Source organism: Thalassophryne amazonica, chromosome 23 (assembly GCF_902500255.1).
Source record: "Thalassophryne amazonica chromosome 23, fThaAma1.1, whole genome shotgun sequence".
NCBI lineage: Eukaryota > Metazoa > Chordata > Actinopteri > Batrachoidiformes > Batrachoididae > Thalassophryne > Thalassophryne amazonica.
In genome coordinates, this window is record NC_047125.1 from 17,677,346 (window position 1) to 17,694,150 (window position 16,805).

A 16,805-nucleotide genomic window follows, 5' to 3' on the forward strand; every position below is an offset into this window, starting at 1 on the left:
ATGTCATTCAATGCGCATATTAAACAAATATGTAGGACTGCTTTTTTGCATTTACGCAATATCTCTAAAATTAGAAAGGTCTTGTCTCAGAGTGATGCTGAAAAACTAATTCATGCATTTATTTCCTCTAGGCTGGACTATTGTAATTCATTATTATCAGGTTGTCCTAAAAGTTCCCTGAAAAGCCTTCAGTTAATTCAAAATGCTGCAGCTAGAGTACTAACGGGGACTAGAAGGACAGAGCATATCTCACCCATATTGGCCTCTCTTCATTGGCTTCCTGTTAATTCTAGAAAAAAAAATTTAAATTCTTCATCTTACTTATAAGGTTTTGAATAATCAGGTCCCATCTTATCTTAGGGACCTCATAGTACCATATCACCCCAATAGAGCGCTTCGCTCTCAGACTGCAGGCTTACTTGTAGTTCCTAGGGTTTGTAAGAGTAGAATGGGAGGCAGAGCCTTCAGCTTTCAGGCTCCTCTCCTGTGGAACCAGCTCCCAATTCAGATCAGGGAGACAGACACCCTCTCTACTTTTAAGATTAGGCTTAAAACTTTCCTTTTTGCTAAAGCTTATAGTTAGGGCTGGATCAGGTGACCCTGAACCATCCCTTAGTTATGCTGCTATAGACTTAGACTGCTGGGGGGTTCACATGATGCACTGAGTGTTTCTTTCTCTTTTTGCTCTGTATGCACCACTCTGCATTTAATCATTAGTGATTGATCTCTGCTCCCCTCCACAGCATGTTTTTTTCCTGGTTCTCTCCCTCAGCCCCAACCAGTCCTAGCAGAAGACTGCCCCTCCCTGAGCCTGGTTCTGCTGGAGGTTTCTTCCTGTTAAAAGGGAGTATTTCCTTCCCACTGTCGCCAGGTGCTTGCTCACAGGGGGTCGTTTTGACCGTTGGGATTTTTACGTAATTATTGTATGGCCTTGCCTTACAATATAAAGCACCTTGGGGCAACTGTTTGTTGTGATTTGGCGCTATATAAATAAAATTGATTGATTGAATTTTTCTGAATACTACTGGAAACTATTTCTGCTTAAAAGTTACATTATGTGAAAAACAGCTCAACATAATGGAAAGGGGGATAAATGGAACCAACGATAAAGGTTTTCCAGGAATTGCCGGCTTTACGGAACGGAAAACAGTCTACTCTGGATGTCGTTATGCCGACATGCGAGGCTGCTGCCAAGCCATATTAATGAAATTGCGGTTAGCGCGTCTGTATATGCTAGCACGATCTTCGTTTTCTTCAACACGTTCCCATCAGTTGTTAAATAGCAGCACACTCCACATATGGAAATTCCAGTAAGACTGCTTGAACAAAGATCCATACAGCGAATCTTAATCTCTCATGGGTAAAGTGGCGTTTTGTGACGCATTCCTCAGTAGTTGAACCACATTTGAAGTCCAAAACATGGAGTCAACAAACAGCATCAAGTGCCCTTCTATCTGGTGCAAATTCAAACTCGGTTCAAAATCTATAAGACTCTGTCACTCTTTAGCGCCTATGTCACCACGGTGCTACTGCTATCGGGCCACGTTTGTCTGCGTTACCGCAGCGATTCACAGCTGGAGAAGTCTCTTTGGCATTAAGACTCATTATCTCAACAATTCTGACACTGTAAGCGTCACTGCAGGAGTCAAACTGGAGCGATCCTAGTGCATTACAGCTGATGCTAGCATCCACTTCTTGGGTCACATGAGGTTTCTTCTCGAAAAATCAAAGGAAACCATGTTCGTCAAGTCCTTTTGGAGTAACTGGGTTCCATTTTGCAACCGTCTTAGTGGTGGAATAGCCTGAAAAACAAAAACAAAGAATTAAATCAACAAATGAATGAAGACAAAAGTCTGGTAAGCACTGAGCAGGTCTGTAACAGTTTCAGATACCTGTCTCAGTTGTGTTTTTGGAAGGCTCTGGAGACGAAACATCTGGTACCGAGGTCTCTTCGACATCACTCTCTCCTGATGAAGAATTGTCCTCCACTTTCATGTCGGGCATCACGTACGCGCCGGGCCTTTTGTGGTATTTGGCCCGGTAGGTGTCCGTCATACAGTTATCCACTGAAAAGTAAGTGGTGGGAAGAACCCGATCTGTCTGAGCAGAGGAGTCCATCCCATCAATGTTTAAAGGGTTTGGACTGGGTAACCTCTCGTCACTCTCACTGGCTGAGAGATCGTTTCTCTCCTGGTCTGATGACCCTGACTTAGAGCTGGCATCTGATGAAAGCCTGTGCTCAGCGGGGGTCTCAATCCACCTACGAAGGGTGGTGCGAGACCAGGAGGACAAACCACTTCTCGGTTCACTGTATGTGTCCGGCTGTTGGGAGTGGGTGTTGGATGAGGCAGTCGGACTGTTGAGATAGGTCTTGGGGGGTAAACGTGGGGGATAATTGTGCGAGAACGTGTCATCATGGGGAACAGTACTTGCATCTTCTTGTTCAGAAAAGGGACCAGCAAGGTCGTCTGAGCTGTTCCACTCAGAGCTGCTGGTCTTTGACAAGTAAGGAGGCCTGGGGCTCACAGGGCTGTCCACATTTTCCTCTTGATCGCTGTCTCGGCCACTGATCCTCTCCAAGATCCCAGGAGTGTATCTGAAAGCCCTTTTTCTGTCACAACACAAACAAAAATTAGTATTCCAATTGACCATTTTTATAAAACAGGTATTTTAAGCATTGTTTTACCTTTGTAGGGGTTGACCGGACAGGATGTTTGGTCTCAAGTCTTGCAGATCTGTGGACTTTCTTGCAAGTTCACCTGGACAGTAATAAAATCTTGTAAATGATTCATGTTATTACCACAACTACACCTTGGTAACGAGTAGACCTTGGTTGTTCTTTTTACTGGAACTACAATGTTTTATATTGTATATATCTCCATGTTATCTAACAGGGGTCATGGTGGGGTCGTCTGCCTGCTGCTCAGAGGGGAAGTATCAAAGTAGCTAGTCTGGCACAGAGTCCTCAGGCCCCCTGTGTACCGCACAGTCTGATCCACCTAAAGAACGTGGCCCCTCAAAGGGGATTTGAGTTCATTTCCTGACTCAGTTAGCTCACTAATGAAACCATAAGCACACTGAATGAACGGATGAAAATTCAGTGAACCCGGTCACCTGCCTTTTAAAAATCAACAGAAACACATGCTTAAAAACAGGTGTGTGGATGCATGGTGGTAAAGTTGACAGGGTGAGTGTGATTTCCATGGCCTGGGGCAGATGAAAACGAGAAAGCGAGAGAGTGTCGTGGGTGAGAGGACCATCTGTGATGTGTCAGCAGATCCTTTTTTTCCATGTGTGTGCTCTCTCAAAGTGCACACACACCTTCAACTGCTTATCCAAGTTGGGGTCATGAGGGGCTGGAGCACCCTGGACAGCACACACACACCTACGGACAATTTATAGTTTAAAATTCAACTAATCTGCTTGTCTTTAGACGTGGGAGGAAGCCGGAGCATCCGTATGAAACCCACAAAAACACGGGGAGAACATGCACACTCCATACAGAAAGGCCACAGTTGGGAATCGATCCCATAACCTTCTCGCTGTGAGGCAACAGCGCGAACCACTAAACCATCATGCTGCCCTTCTCGCAAAGCATTACGGGCTAAATCCTTTGCGCTGGCATGCGATTACGCGAGGTCCGACTCCAGATCCCCTCGACAACACTGTTGCATCTTTAAGCCACTAAATCCATGTGGCAATGCACAACTTGATGCAGTTGATCTGGAATGTTGGCAAGCAAGCGTGACGATATGAAAACAAGGTGGTTTATGCAGGCAGACATGTTACACAAGGCGAGCATGTTGTTGAATGTTACCGTTGAAATTATTTGAGTTAAATGGAAAACATGGTTTCAATTCCTCTGGTTCAGGGTCTGGCCCGTATCTGCAGAGCAGTCATTACTGTGGAATGCTGTTATCACTGTTGTTGCAAATACCAGGAGGGAAAAAAAAACAAAAAAAAACAAATGGACTCAAGGTGTTCTGCTGTGCACCTTTTGTACTTTCTTGGGCAGTAACCACATAAAATATGGTTCTGTTCCATTATACAAAGTAAACAGCACAAACCTATAATTAATAGGCAGAAAAATATAATTGAGGCACACGATAATTGGTTCACGTCAAGTCACCCTAAAAAGCCTTTTTTTTAAAAATCCTCTTAATTCTCAATAGTATGCAAATATATGTACCCAACAACCCAAAAATGTAATCATCTATTTTCCAGGGGCACCTATGGTGAACGTATCAAGCGCCTAGTATTTATTGTTAAAATTTATCTTCACAAGAACCAATTTCTATCAGCCTCAGAATGGAAGTACTGTGTGTCCCATCTGATTATATATTTTTATGCACTGCTTTGGTGTACTTTTTCTTATTAGCATTTATTATTTTATTAGTAGTCTATTTTGTTTTGTACTTTAATTTCTGGGAAAGATCTATATAAATACCAAGGCCATCAAATATGGCCATCGGGTATTGTGAAGGCTTTGCACTCATCCGTCTGTGCACAGCATAACTCCAATCTGATTACTCCCAGAGTCTTCAAATTCACAGGGAATATTCTTGGGACACAGACCTTTGACAAGTTCAAAGATGGCTAACATTGACATATTTTAAGAGATTAAAATGTCACATTCTGTTTTAATCTGTTCAGTTTTGCTGTTGCAGTTTTTTTGAATGGCTGGTTTGGCAGCCAATCATAGTAGAGCTGCACTGTGATGTCAGTGGCTGTTCTCTCAAAAATCGCTTTGTTTTGCGTGTTTAGATATGTTTCTTAAATATTATTTAAAAGCAAGCGAGACAAACACTTCTAAAAATGAAAATAAACACTTTTAAAAATGAAAATGCTGTTTTTGGAACCAAGTAGCACCTCTGAACTTTACAAGACATTTTGTGGATGTTAGCATGGTGACATCACAGGCTGGTAGCAAGCTGCAAAACTCCGTTTTGTTTTTGTGTAAACATATCCTCTGTCATATATTGTGTAAAAGCTAGTGAGAAACAAACACTTCTAATACTGAACACGCTGTTTTTATAACCTGACAATACCTCTGGAGTCATTTAAGACATTTTGCAAGTGTTCATGTGCATGCTAACTTCCGCTAACTCGAAGCTAACTTGCTATGAAGTTAAATTTGTCTCAATACCTGCAAATGCACACAGGGTGATCTGCAAATATTCCTTGATTTGCACAACTTCCACTCATAAAACATATTGTTTTTGATTGACTGACTGATAGAGGGGCTTTATTGAACATGTACAAACTGTATGTAAGACAAGAGGATCGTAAGGCCCTTGACGATTTAGCCTTCGTATGTCGGCCATATTAAAAATGCTGGCGCACATCTAATAAATTAGCGCAGCTGTCACACCTTGACCATTAACCAGCGTATGCCGACAGCCCCATTTCCACCCAGTGGTTCGGGTTGGTACTGCACTGTGTGGTGCGGATCAGAAACAGAGTACTTTAACATTTTATATTTATTTTTTATCTTGGTGGACCATTTTCATTGTGTACAGGAAAAAAAAAAAAAAAAAAAAAGACTTAAGTCACTTTGATACTTGCTTGAATTTGATCCCCGCATTGGCACACAATTCGTTGTGTCAATATTCATGGCTAGTTCATGCAAGTGGCACGAAATTTATGCGTGGCAGAAATTTTGAACATTTAAAAATTTTCTCAACCTCACAGTTTACGCAATGACACGGAGGATTGCTTGCCAGTGCGGGGGATCACATTCATGCAAGCTTTATACTTCAGTAAATACAGTAAATGAAGCAAACAAACCTCAAATCTAATCAACTCATGCTGTAAGCACCAAGTGTCTGCTCTTTATTGTTTCAGCCATTTAAAAATAAATAACCACTTTGTCCTCATTAACATGCAAATATATTTACACAACAGCTCAATTCTAATCGGTTCATCTACTTCCCTGGGGTACCTGACCTGCAAGTTATCGGGTATACTGATTTACTGTTGCTGACATTTTGTGTCCACACATACCGATGCAAGCATGACAACATAATTCCATGCAGACTGTGACACAAAAATTTCTTGACATTCCAAGTCAAGTCACCTGAAAGCCGCACTGGAAACTTAATTATGGTGAATTTTTCACTGCACTCGCATGCAAACAGAAGCTTGTATAATTGATGCCTCATGTGCAACCTTGTACATTATCATATTTTAAACACCGCTGAACACAGAGACCTGATTTTGGATGTAAAAATCGAAAATAGACCCATGATTCCACAAGGAGCGAGGCTGTTTAATCCCCTAAAAAAAATGTTATTCAGGTGACTTAAACGATCACAGGAAAAAGACAAATCACACAGAAGTGATTTTACATCATTTCAATTATTCCAACTGCCAGTTTGTGAAACTCCCAGAGGTAACAAATGCATTTCTTACACAGACCTTGAAAGCAACCTAACTAGGTTTGGAGAAATTGTACGTGGAAGATGTCCTGACAGCCCTTTGAAGCGTTTGCTAACGAAACAACACAACTCTGCAGTTCTGTGGCTGTCAAGCGCAGATTAGCATTCTGCTGTCTGTAGTACTTAAAATTCCTCAACATCAATTTTACTTACATGGAAATTTGCAGGTCTTCACAATGCGCCAGTAAAAAAAAAAAACAAAAAAAAACTAGGACTGCAAGCAGTCATATACGGGCCCTCGTTCCGCGCGACCACCTACCCAGGGCAGTGTGTTCTCTTGTGACCACATGTGGGCATGTGCATGCAGGGGCAACCACTCATCACACAGTTAAAATTTTAAACAAATCACACAATGCATCAAGGAGTTATGACATGTTGATTGTTCATCCACTAGGGGGCGCTCAGTGTACAAACAGAGGGGCTGGGTGTGTTCAGGGGCCAACCGTCATCATACATGTGAAGTTTCAAGTCAATCAGGCAAAGCATGAAGGAGTTATCATGACTTGATGTTCCATGGCAAAGGGTCAAAATGGCGGCACCATAGCGGCCACACCCTTCAACATAGAGAAAAGCTTTCGATAACTTTTGGTCAGTGTCATCTCTGGATGCTGTCAAAGAAATTTGAAGTGCATTGGACGAAATCCCTAGGAGGAGTTTGTTCAAATACAACATGTGGAAATCATTGCAAAATGAGAAGAAAATTCAAAATGGTCGACTTCCTGTTTGGAGTAGACTGATGGTGCAAGAGACTTTTTTGTACGTCTATGCAAGTCACACGTGTACCAATTTTCATCTCCCTACTCCAAAAAAAAAAACCCCTATGGGGAGGGGTTTTTGAAATATTCAAGGGGGCGGTATTGAGGCATTTTGCCCAGCCCATGGGCGAGGCCCCTATGAATTGTAAGAGGTTGTCGTGCTTGACTTGTGTATCAATTTTCACGATGATGTGACAAAATTAAAGCCGTCAAAAGGAAGAACGTAATTTCATGGCGAAGGGGCGATATTTGGTATGCTGCCACACAGAAGCCGTTACTCGTAAGTTCACGGTGATCATCGCCTACGTTCAACAACTTGTTGTGCATGTTTTAGAAGTGGAAGGAAGTTCATGGGGTTAACTATGTGACTTCAGTACCTGTTTAAGTATGATGTTCCATGGCGAAGGGTCAAAATGGCGGCGCCATAGCGGCCACACCTTTCAACATAAAGAAAAGCTTTCGATAATGTTTGGTCAGTATCATCTCTGGGTGACCTGGAAGAAATTTGATGTACATTGGAGAAAATCCCTAGGAGGAGTTCGTTCAAATACAACATGTGGAAATCACGCCAAAATGACAAGAAAATTCAAAATGGCCAACTTCCTGTTTGGAGTAGACCCATGGTGCAAGAGACTTTTTTGTACGTCTATGCAAGTCACACATGTGTACCAATTTTCATCTCCCTACTCCAAAAAAAACCCTATGGGGAGGGGTTTTTGAAAGTTTCAAGGGGGCGCTATTGAGGCATTTTGCCCCGCCCATGGGCGACGCCCCTATGAATTGTAAGAGGTTGTCGTGCTTGACCTGTGTATCAATTTTCATGATGATGTGACAAAATTAAAGCTGTCAGAAGGAAGAACGTAATTTCATGGTGAATGGGCAATATTCGGCACGCCGCCATATGGACGCCGTTACTTGTAACTTCACAGCGTTCATCGCCTACGTTCACCAATTTGTTCTGCATGTTTTAGAAGTGGAATGAAGTTGATTGGGTTAAGTATGTGACATCAGGACCTCTTAAATTAAAAATAGGACACTTCCCGCCACCACCGGGGGGGCGCTATGGCGGAGGTGGGAACATAAGATATGTAGACGTTCAGGGTGGAGCCCTCATCATGTCCAGCAAGTTTGAAGGATCTACGATGAAGTATGTGGGCGTGACAGCCGTTCGAAGTGAAATGGCGTGCTCCCAAAAGCTCGCCAAAGTTTGACGACCCCTAGCAGCCACGCCTTTTGACTTAATTAAAATCTTTTGATAACCATTGTGTTGTGATGTTGACCAAATTTGAAGAAGATCGGATGAAATCCCTAGGACGAGTTCGTTCAAATGTAAGTAGTGGAAATGGCCAAAAATGACAAAAATTTGCTCAAAATCGAAACTTTAAATCAAAATGGCCGACTTCCTGTCGATATTCCACCATGACAGTAAGAGACTTTTTTGTGCATCCTGGCATGGTAAATATGTGAACCGAATTTCGTGAGGCTACGATGAAAAAAGCACAATGCTGACGGGTTTTTGAAAATTTCTAGGGGGCGCTATTTCGCTGCGACCATGTGCGACGCCCCTAAAATATCGAATTTCGGATCCAGCCGGAAAGTTTGGTGAGTTTTTGAGCATGTGAAGAGGCCGAAATTTCGATTTCAAAAGTGAGAATAATAATAATAAACAGCGCAATTACAACAGGGTCCTCGTAGGGCGTTGCCTACTCGGGCCCTAATAATAATATAATAATAAACAGCGCAATTACAACAACAACAAAAAAAAAAAAGCCAGAAGAGCAACAGGAAGTGTTTTCAAACCCAATTCACTGTCAGCCGGCATACCCCAAATTTATATTAGTCTATACATAAATTACTGTGCAAAGGTTTAAGGAACCTAAAATTTTAGACCACAAAAAAAAAAAATAATAATAATAATAATATTATTATTATTATTATTATTATGGCACCCCTCCCCCACTTAAAAAAAGAAATGCAAAGAAAAATTAATTAATAAAAAAAATTAAATAAAATCTTCAAACTGGTGAGGGGTCTGTCTTTCACAAAAGTGTAAATCGAACAATTTTTGTCCAAAATCTTTGCTTAAAGTAGTTTCGACATGCGCAATCATAGAATTGAGGAACATAACTGTTAGTTATAGTTGGAGTTTCATATCAGACTTCCTCCACTAGGAAATAATTTTTTTTACACTGTGAGACCCCTTTAAAACTAAAGGTAACTTCCCATTTCGTATGTATGTCCCATTTCATCTACACCCTATTTTGAGAGCTTTCCCATGTCGTCTCCATTTGTCTAAAAGCACAGTTTTTATTTTATTGTTTATTTTCCACTGTCTATGTCTTAAATGACAACAACACGTTATTAGTTTTTACAGTATTTATTTCACATGTTAAATATCAGTTTGCAAGCCACACCTTAGCAAATCACTTGACACCTCCAATAGCATGTTATTAGAAAATTTCATGTGGCAATATCACTCCTCTTTGATTTATTTATAAGATCAACACTTTTGGGTAGTAGACGATATGGGAATAGTGGTCAAAATGAGTTTAGACCAAATGAGAGTAGACCAAATGGGAATTTTGCCTAGGATGAAATGGGAATTTCAGTGTAGACGAAATGGGAGTAGAACAAATAGGAATAAACAAAACTAAATGCCACAGTAAAAACATATGTATAACGCAATGCTAAAATACCCTCAGCTGTATGAGCATAAAATAAAACAGAATGTGACCTTTTGACTTCTTAAAATAGGTTGAGGTTAGCGATCTTTGAACTTATCCAAGGTCTGTGTCTCAAGAATGTTCCCTGTGAATTTGAAGACCTGGGCATTAAAGGGACTGGAGTTATGCTGAGCACAGACAGACAGACGCCAAGTCTTCGCAATACCCAATGGTCATATTTTGGCCTCGGGTAAAAATGCATGCTGATCCCATGAAAGTCAGTCCTGTTCAGGGGCAACTGAAGAATTGATTACGGATGTTAAATTACTCAACTACTTTAAAAAATAAATAATCTTGAGTCTTTTTTTTTTTTAATATCCAAATACTTTCTGGTTTATGAAAATTCTTAGCTGCAGAGCCAGTGGCATTACAGCTCTGGATGCACTAACTCAGAGGACGTGTGAGTCCACTTAGTCAGCTAACACACAAAATCCAAACACAATGTTAATAAGTGTTAAACACGGGAGCAAAGCTGTCTGCGCTTTGATACGAAGACCAGTTGTGCAAAATCTACAAAGTGTAAATACAACAACAATAAGTGTTCAGAGTGTTGCTCTGAAGTGTCAACGTAGTTTATGGGGGCAGCGCAACCATTCAGGGTAAACAGAACAAAGGCGTGATTTATTCTTTGCACAACACTTTAAAGTTTCTAGCAATCCCACCCGTCTCCTGGCAGCTGTGACCTTTAAACTATTATTAACATTACAGGCATTTTGCTTACTTTTTTTAATCACTTGAGTTGTCTGAGCAACAAGGACAAACGTTCATCATGAATAATATAGGAACTGTTCTGTCCCTGAATGCACGTGGTTGAGAAGTCAACTGCTGTCAGAATCGCCTCTACAGGAACGATTTTTGAATTTAACGGACTGTGAAAACCTGCTCAGGCTTCCCCCGGAGCTGCAGCTCCTGCCAGGCTACCGCTGCTGAACTCGAGCCAAAGTCACATCGGAGATGTTTACTGCGGCTCCTCAATGCAATTTGCAGACAGTAGAATGTTAAATATGCAACAGCTTTTTTTTTTTTTTTTAACCCTGTAAAATAAACCTCACAGGAACCATCAGAGGTTGTTACCCACTTGCACTGTAATTACTTGTAAGTAAATGAATAATTTTGAGTGATTTAATATGAATTAGGTCACTCGGAGTCAAACGTAACAATGTCCAACGGACAGAGAAGGGTAGTCACAGTTCTTGGCTCCAAGATAAAAAGAGCAAAGACTACAATGTAAAATCCACCGTACTTTCCCTCATGGCTCTTTGGAACTTCAAAATTCCTGCCGTGTTTGCAAACTGCAATGCGTCTGCATCCCACCTTTCAAAAGGGCCCAGTGACAGCATTTTCTGCCTGACTGGAAATAGCTAGGCGGCCTCCCACAAGCTAACTTGTCACCCGCCTCATTCAGGATTAACTCAAGCTGTCCTATTGTAGCCCTTTGGAGACTTAAAAAAAAAGCTTTCGTTTACTTTTTTTAAGCAATGTGGAGCCGTCTGGGTTGACCAGACACTCAGCTGTTCAGCCCAGAGCGGCCCTTGCCGTGGAAGAGGCACAACATGGTGTTCGATTTCGACTGAGCACCTCAGAAAACACTGAACAAGATTATATTCCACTCACTAACCATTGCTGCTCTTTTCTCATGCGGCAGCATATTAACCTACACATTATTCAAATACTTCAAGATAAACACATTTTAACTTTTCCACAGCTTTTACTTCATTCAATACCAATTAAAATCTCTTAACGTCCAAACTTAGACATTATGTTAGAAAAAGATATTTACATCTCACTTTAGTTATGCAGAAAAGTTTAAGTAAAATTATTTTATATGGCTCATCCAGTAAACTTCATGCAGAACTATAGTAAAAACAGTCAGAGCAGGACTGAAAAGCGTAAAAATGTCTTTTGGGTGTGCTGCTCGTTGCTCGCTGTGAGACAGAGAGACGACGGGAACTTTTTTTTTCAACTAGGAGCTGCTGCACAGAACAGTGGATTCGGTGCATCAAACACTGAGATGCATTTGACAGGTCTGACCTGTTTGATATGTGCTGACCTGTCGGGGACAGGACTACCGCCGTGGCAAAAGCTCACAAGCCCAGGATATAACACCACTCTCTACAACAGTAAACAGACACAGCTGCAGCTCATAATCAATGATCTAATAAGAACCTCCCCCCTCCCCACCATTATTATTTTTAATTCTCATTGCAATCTCCTATATAGCCTTCTGGCAGGCCAACTGAGGAAATCCGTCAATTTGCCTGCCAGATGTAGAACTTTAATCCCTGTTGTTTAGTGTTTCACCTACGCAAGTGTCGGCCTGGCAGCCCACCAGGCTATTCAGAAGCCCACCATGCCAGAAAAAAAAAAAAGATACTTTTATAACTCCAATAAAAAAAAAAAAAAAAAAAAAAAAAAAAAACACACAAAAAAAAAAAAAAACAGGCCAAATATCCATTTATCAACAATAACTTTTTCTTATCTGCATAACTCTTGCCAGGTTTCGTACTGGGAGGTAAAGTGTATCATCCCAGCCCTTGTTACTATATTCACCGGCCCAAGGATGGAATTGACAGATTGAATGCAATTTGAACATTTTTCTACAAACAAAACCACAGTGAAATTCATCAGTACCACCTACTTCCACATTACAAACAGTAGATGTCAATGTAAAATGAAATAGTTACTTACTGCTGGTGGAGTACAATGTGTCACTCTTCAAATCATTTCTTTTTGGAGGGACATAATCCCTGCAGGGGGAAAAAAGTTCAATTTTAAAATTTAACAATATGTACCAAAATGTGACCCTCTGTTGCAAGTCAACATACAGTTTTGTCTTTTCCAATAAGTAATAACTTACAAGTGTGACGTGCTATCAACCCCAACTTAGACTCAGTGTAAACCATCCATTTGTGGAAAAAAATGGTGTTTTTAAAACATAAAAAAATGTTCTATTTTCAATAAATTAAACACGGAATTGGCAACATGCCGGCCTCTCTTCTCTGACAAGATAAAAATGAAGGTCATGATCAACCAACCAAAACTGGAAAAACAATGCCACCCAATGACAGTCAGGTGTAACAACATTCCTTGTATTTGACTTGTGTGCCATGATGATAAATAGACACTGCCTCTTGGAACAGTGTGTAATGCTTACATATTTGGAAACGACACCACTTTTAATGGTGCGTGTAAAGACAGTGCAACATTTAAACACAAGGACCACACAGCAAAAACTTACACCAAACAAAAATTCCAACACAACAGTAAATATACACCAGAACGCACATTTTGGTGAGTCATTACTTCTACATGTACTGAGAACTGTGCAAATATTCCATATGTCACAGTACATACGATTTACTGGTTTTCTCACATTTGTGGTCATTTAAAGGTCCATAGATTCCATAATATATAATGAGCAAGCTGGTTGAAAAGGTGAAAAAAAAAAGTGTAAATTTTTACCTGGCCAGATGCAGCTCGGGTATTGGCTGCAGGTCCTTGTAGGAAAGGTTCTCGACAACAGGAGAGTCCAGATTTGCAGACCCGTTACTTATTCTGTCGCTACTTTTGTATCCAGATTCAGTCCGCTGTATCTTCCACTTGTCATTGCAGATTTTAAGCGCCGCTGAACCTTCTGAGCGGTCTTTGTCACCGTATCCGCCCCGAGAGTCTGACTCCAGAGAGCTCCGGCTGCCACCAATTTCGTGCCTCAGCTCATCTTCATAGATGGTCATGAGGCTCTTTGGTTTGCGTTCTTCCCAGTCTTCTCTCAAAAGGTCCCTGTCTCCATGTCGTTCACGAGGGGGTGACTGACTACTAGGATGTCTTTGTTCCCGACTTACTGGATTCCCGCCGATCCTGCCACTTATAACACTGTCTACATTTAATGCTTCTCGCATTGGCTTCCATGGACGATTTGATCTGTTGCGGCAGCTCGTTACACTTCCAGAGCGCTCTCTGGACTCTTGGCTGCTGTCTGTATCATACCCATTGGAGACCTGGTCTAGCCTTCGGCTGTGATGGCCACCGGTGTTACTAGGAACACTGGGTAGCACTTGAACCCTTGAGTGTGAGTGAGAGCCATCATGGGAAGTCCGCCCGCTAAGGTGTGGCAGTCGCTCAGTCCGTGTGGGGCCTTTTCCTTGACTGCTGTAGAGCCGAGTATCCAGGTACTGCTTGAAGCCGTTCTCTGGAGGGGACACAGAACGGGAGTAGGTCCTGTCGTATCCTGGATCTAAAGTTAGACACAGAATTTGTTAAGACCTTGAACAATACCAGTCATTACGATTAGTGCTGAAACAAATAGCAGACAATCACAGAATATTCAAAAATCAGTAATTGCTGATCCAGAAAAAAGGGAACATTAATATTTTAAAAATGTTGCACTGTTGAATAAAATTTATTCAAACCAAACCTCAGCTCATCTGGAACTGGTTTTAATAACACTACTAAATAGTAAACTGTTTAAACCAGATTCAAGTAGAATAACATGAACTTTTTATGACAATTTTTAAAGTGCTGTCAGTCACTTAAATGGGTTTAAGCTCATTTAAAGTCAATATTTGAGGAACTACTTTTAAAGCACTCTGGAATCTACAACCCCTGGCAAAAATTATGGAATCACCGGCCTCGGAGGATGTTCATTCATTCATCATTCAGTTGTTTAATTTTGTAGAAAAAAAGCAGATCACAGACATGACACAAAACTAAAGTCATTTCAAATGGCAACTTTCTGGCTTTAAGAAACACTATAAGAAATCAGGAAAAAAAAATTGTGGCAGTCAGTAATGGTTACTTTTTTAGACCAAGCAGAGGGAAAAAAAAAAAATATGGAATCACTCAATTCTGAGGAATAAATTATGGAATCACCCTGTAAATTTTCATCCCCAAAACTAACACCTGCATCAAATCAGATCTGCTCGTTAGTCTGCATCTAAAAAGGAGTGATCACACCTTGGAGAGCTGTTGCACCAAGTGGACTGACATGAATCATGGCTCCAACATGTCAATTGAAACAAAGGAGAGGATTATCAAACTCTTAAAAGAGGGTAAATCACGCAATGTTGCAAAAGATGTTGGTTGTTCACAGTCAGCTGTGTCTAAACTCTGGACCAAATACAAACAACATGAGGTTATTAAAGGCAAACATACTGGTAGACCAAGGAAGACATCAAAGCGTCAAGACAGAAAACTTAAAGCAATATGTCTCAAAAATCGAAAATGCACAACAAAACAAATGAGGAACGAATGGGAGGAAACTGGAGTCAACGTCTGTGACCGAACTGTAAGAAACCGCCTAAAGGAAATGGGATTTACATACAGAAAAGCTAAACAAAAGCCATCATTAACACCTAAACAGAAAAAAAACAAGGTTACAATGGGCTAAGGAAAGGCAATCGTGGACTGTGGATGACTGGATGAAAGTCATCTTCAGTGATGAATCTCGAATCTGCATTGGGCAAGGTGATGATGCTGGAACTTTTGTTTGGTGCCGTTCCAATGGGATTTATAAAGATGACTGCCTGAAGAGAATATGTAAATTTCCACAGTCATTGATGATATGTGAAGTTAGCGACACCAGCAACCATAGTCAATTGTCTTCCGGGGGCCAGAGCAGGCGACATTGAAGGAAATTTGAAACTGCTGGCTAAGGCTAAGCGTAAATTTGGTAAGATTGTAATTCACGTCGGCAGTAATGACACCCGGTTACGCCAATCGGAGATCACTAAAATTAACATTGAATCGGTGTGTAACTTTGCAAAAACAATGTCGGACTCTGTAGTTTTCTCTGGGCCCCTCCCCAATCAGACCGGGAGTGACATGTTTAGCCGCATGTTCTCCCTGAATTGCTGGCTGTCTGAGTGTTGTCCAAAAAATGAGGTGGGCTTCATAGATAATTGGCAAAGCTTCTGGGGAAAACCTGGTCTTGTTAAGAGAGATGGCATCCATCCCACTTTGGATGGAGCAGCTCTCATTTCTAGAAATCTGGCCAATTTTCTTAAATCCTCCAAACCATGACTATCCAGGGTTGGGACCAGGAAGCAGAGTTGTAGTCTTACACACCTCTCTGCAGCTTCTCTCCCCCTGCCATCCCCTCATTACCCCATCCCTGTAGAGACGGTGCCTGCTCCCAGACCATCAACAACCAGCAAAAATCTATTTAAGCATAAAAATTCAAAAAGAAAAAATATAGCACCTTCAACTGCACCACAGACTAAAACAGTTAAATGTGGTCTATTAAACATTAGGTCTCTCTCTTCTAAGTCCCTGTTGGTAAATGATATAATAATTGATCAACATATTGATTTATTCTGCCTTACAGAAACCTGGTTACAGCAGGATGAATATGTTAGTGTGACTCGGGGGTGTTGACTCATTTAAACTAACTGTCAGAATGCTCGTAGCACGGGCCGGGGAGGAGGATTAGCAGCAATCTTCCATTCCAGCTTATTAATTAATCAAAAACCCAGACAGAGCTTTAATTCATTTGAAAGCTTGACTCTTAGTCTTGTCCATCCAAATTGGAAGTCCCAAAAACCAGTTTTATTTGTAATTATCTATCGTCCACTTGGTCGTTACTGTGAGTTTCTCTGTGAATTTTCAGACCTTTTGTCTGACTTAGTGCTTAGCTCAGATAAGATAATTATAGTGGGCGATTTTAACATCCACACAGATGCTGAGAATGACAGCCTCAACACTGCATTTAATCTATTATTAGACTCTATTGGCTTTGCTCAAAATGTAAATAGAGTCCACCCACCACTTTAATCATATCTTAGATCTTGTTCTGACTTATGGTATGGAAATAGAAGACTAACAGTATTCCCTGAAAACTCCCTTCTGTCTGATCATTTCTTAATAACATTTACATTTACTCTGATGGACTACCC

At 41.0% G+C, this 16,805-nt stretch overlaps 1 protein-coding gene across 2 annotated transcripts in view; it reads right to left on the bottom strand.

Moving 5' to 3' along the window:
- Positions 1-888: 888 nt before the first annotated feature.
- Positions 889-16,805, bottom strand: part of LOC117505139 (inactive ubiquitin carboxyl-terminal hydrolase 53) — a 61,344-nt gene continuing 45,427 nt past the window's right edge. For both annotated transcript variants that reach the window (XM_034164687.1, XM_034164688.1), the window contains 5 exons: positions 13,378-14,149; positions 12,604-12,662; positions 2,687-2,759; positions 1,893-2,611; positions 889-1,802 (listed from right to left, as the gene is read on the bottom strand). In XM_034164687.1, the coding sequence (XP_034020578.1) occupies positions 1,726-1,802; positions 1,893-2,611; positions 2,687-2,759; positions 12,604-12,662; positions 13,378-14,149 (1,700 nt within the window). In that variant the 3' untranslated portion in view covers positions 889-1,725. The remainder of the gene's footprint in view (positions 1,803-1,892; positions 2,612-2,686; positions 2,760-12,603; positions 12,663-13,377; positions 14,150-16,805) is intronic.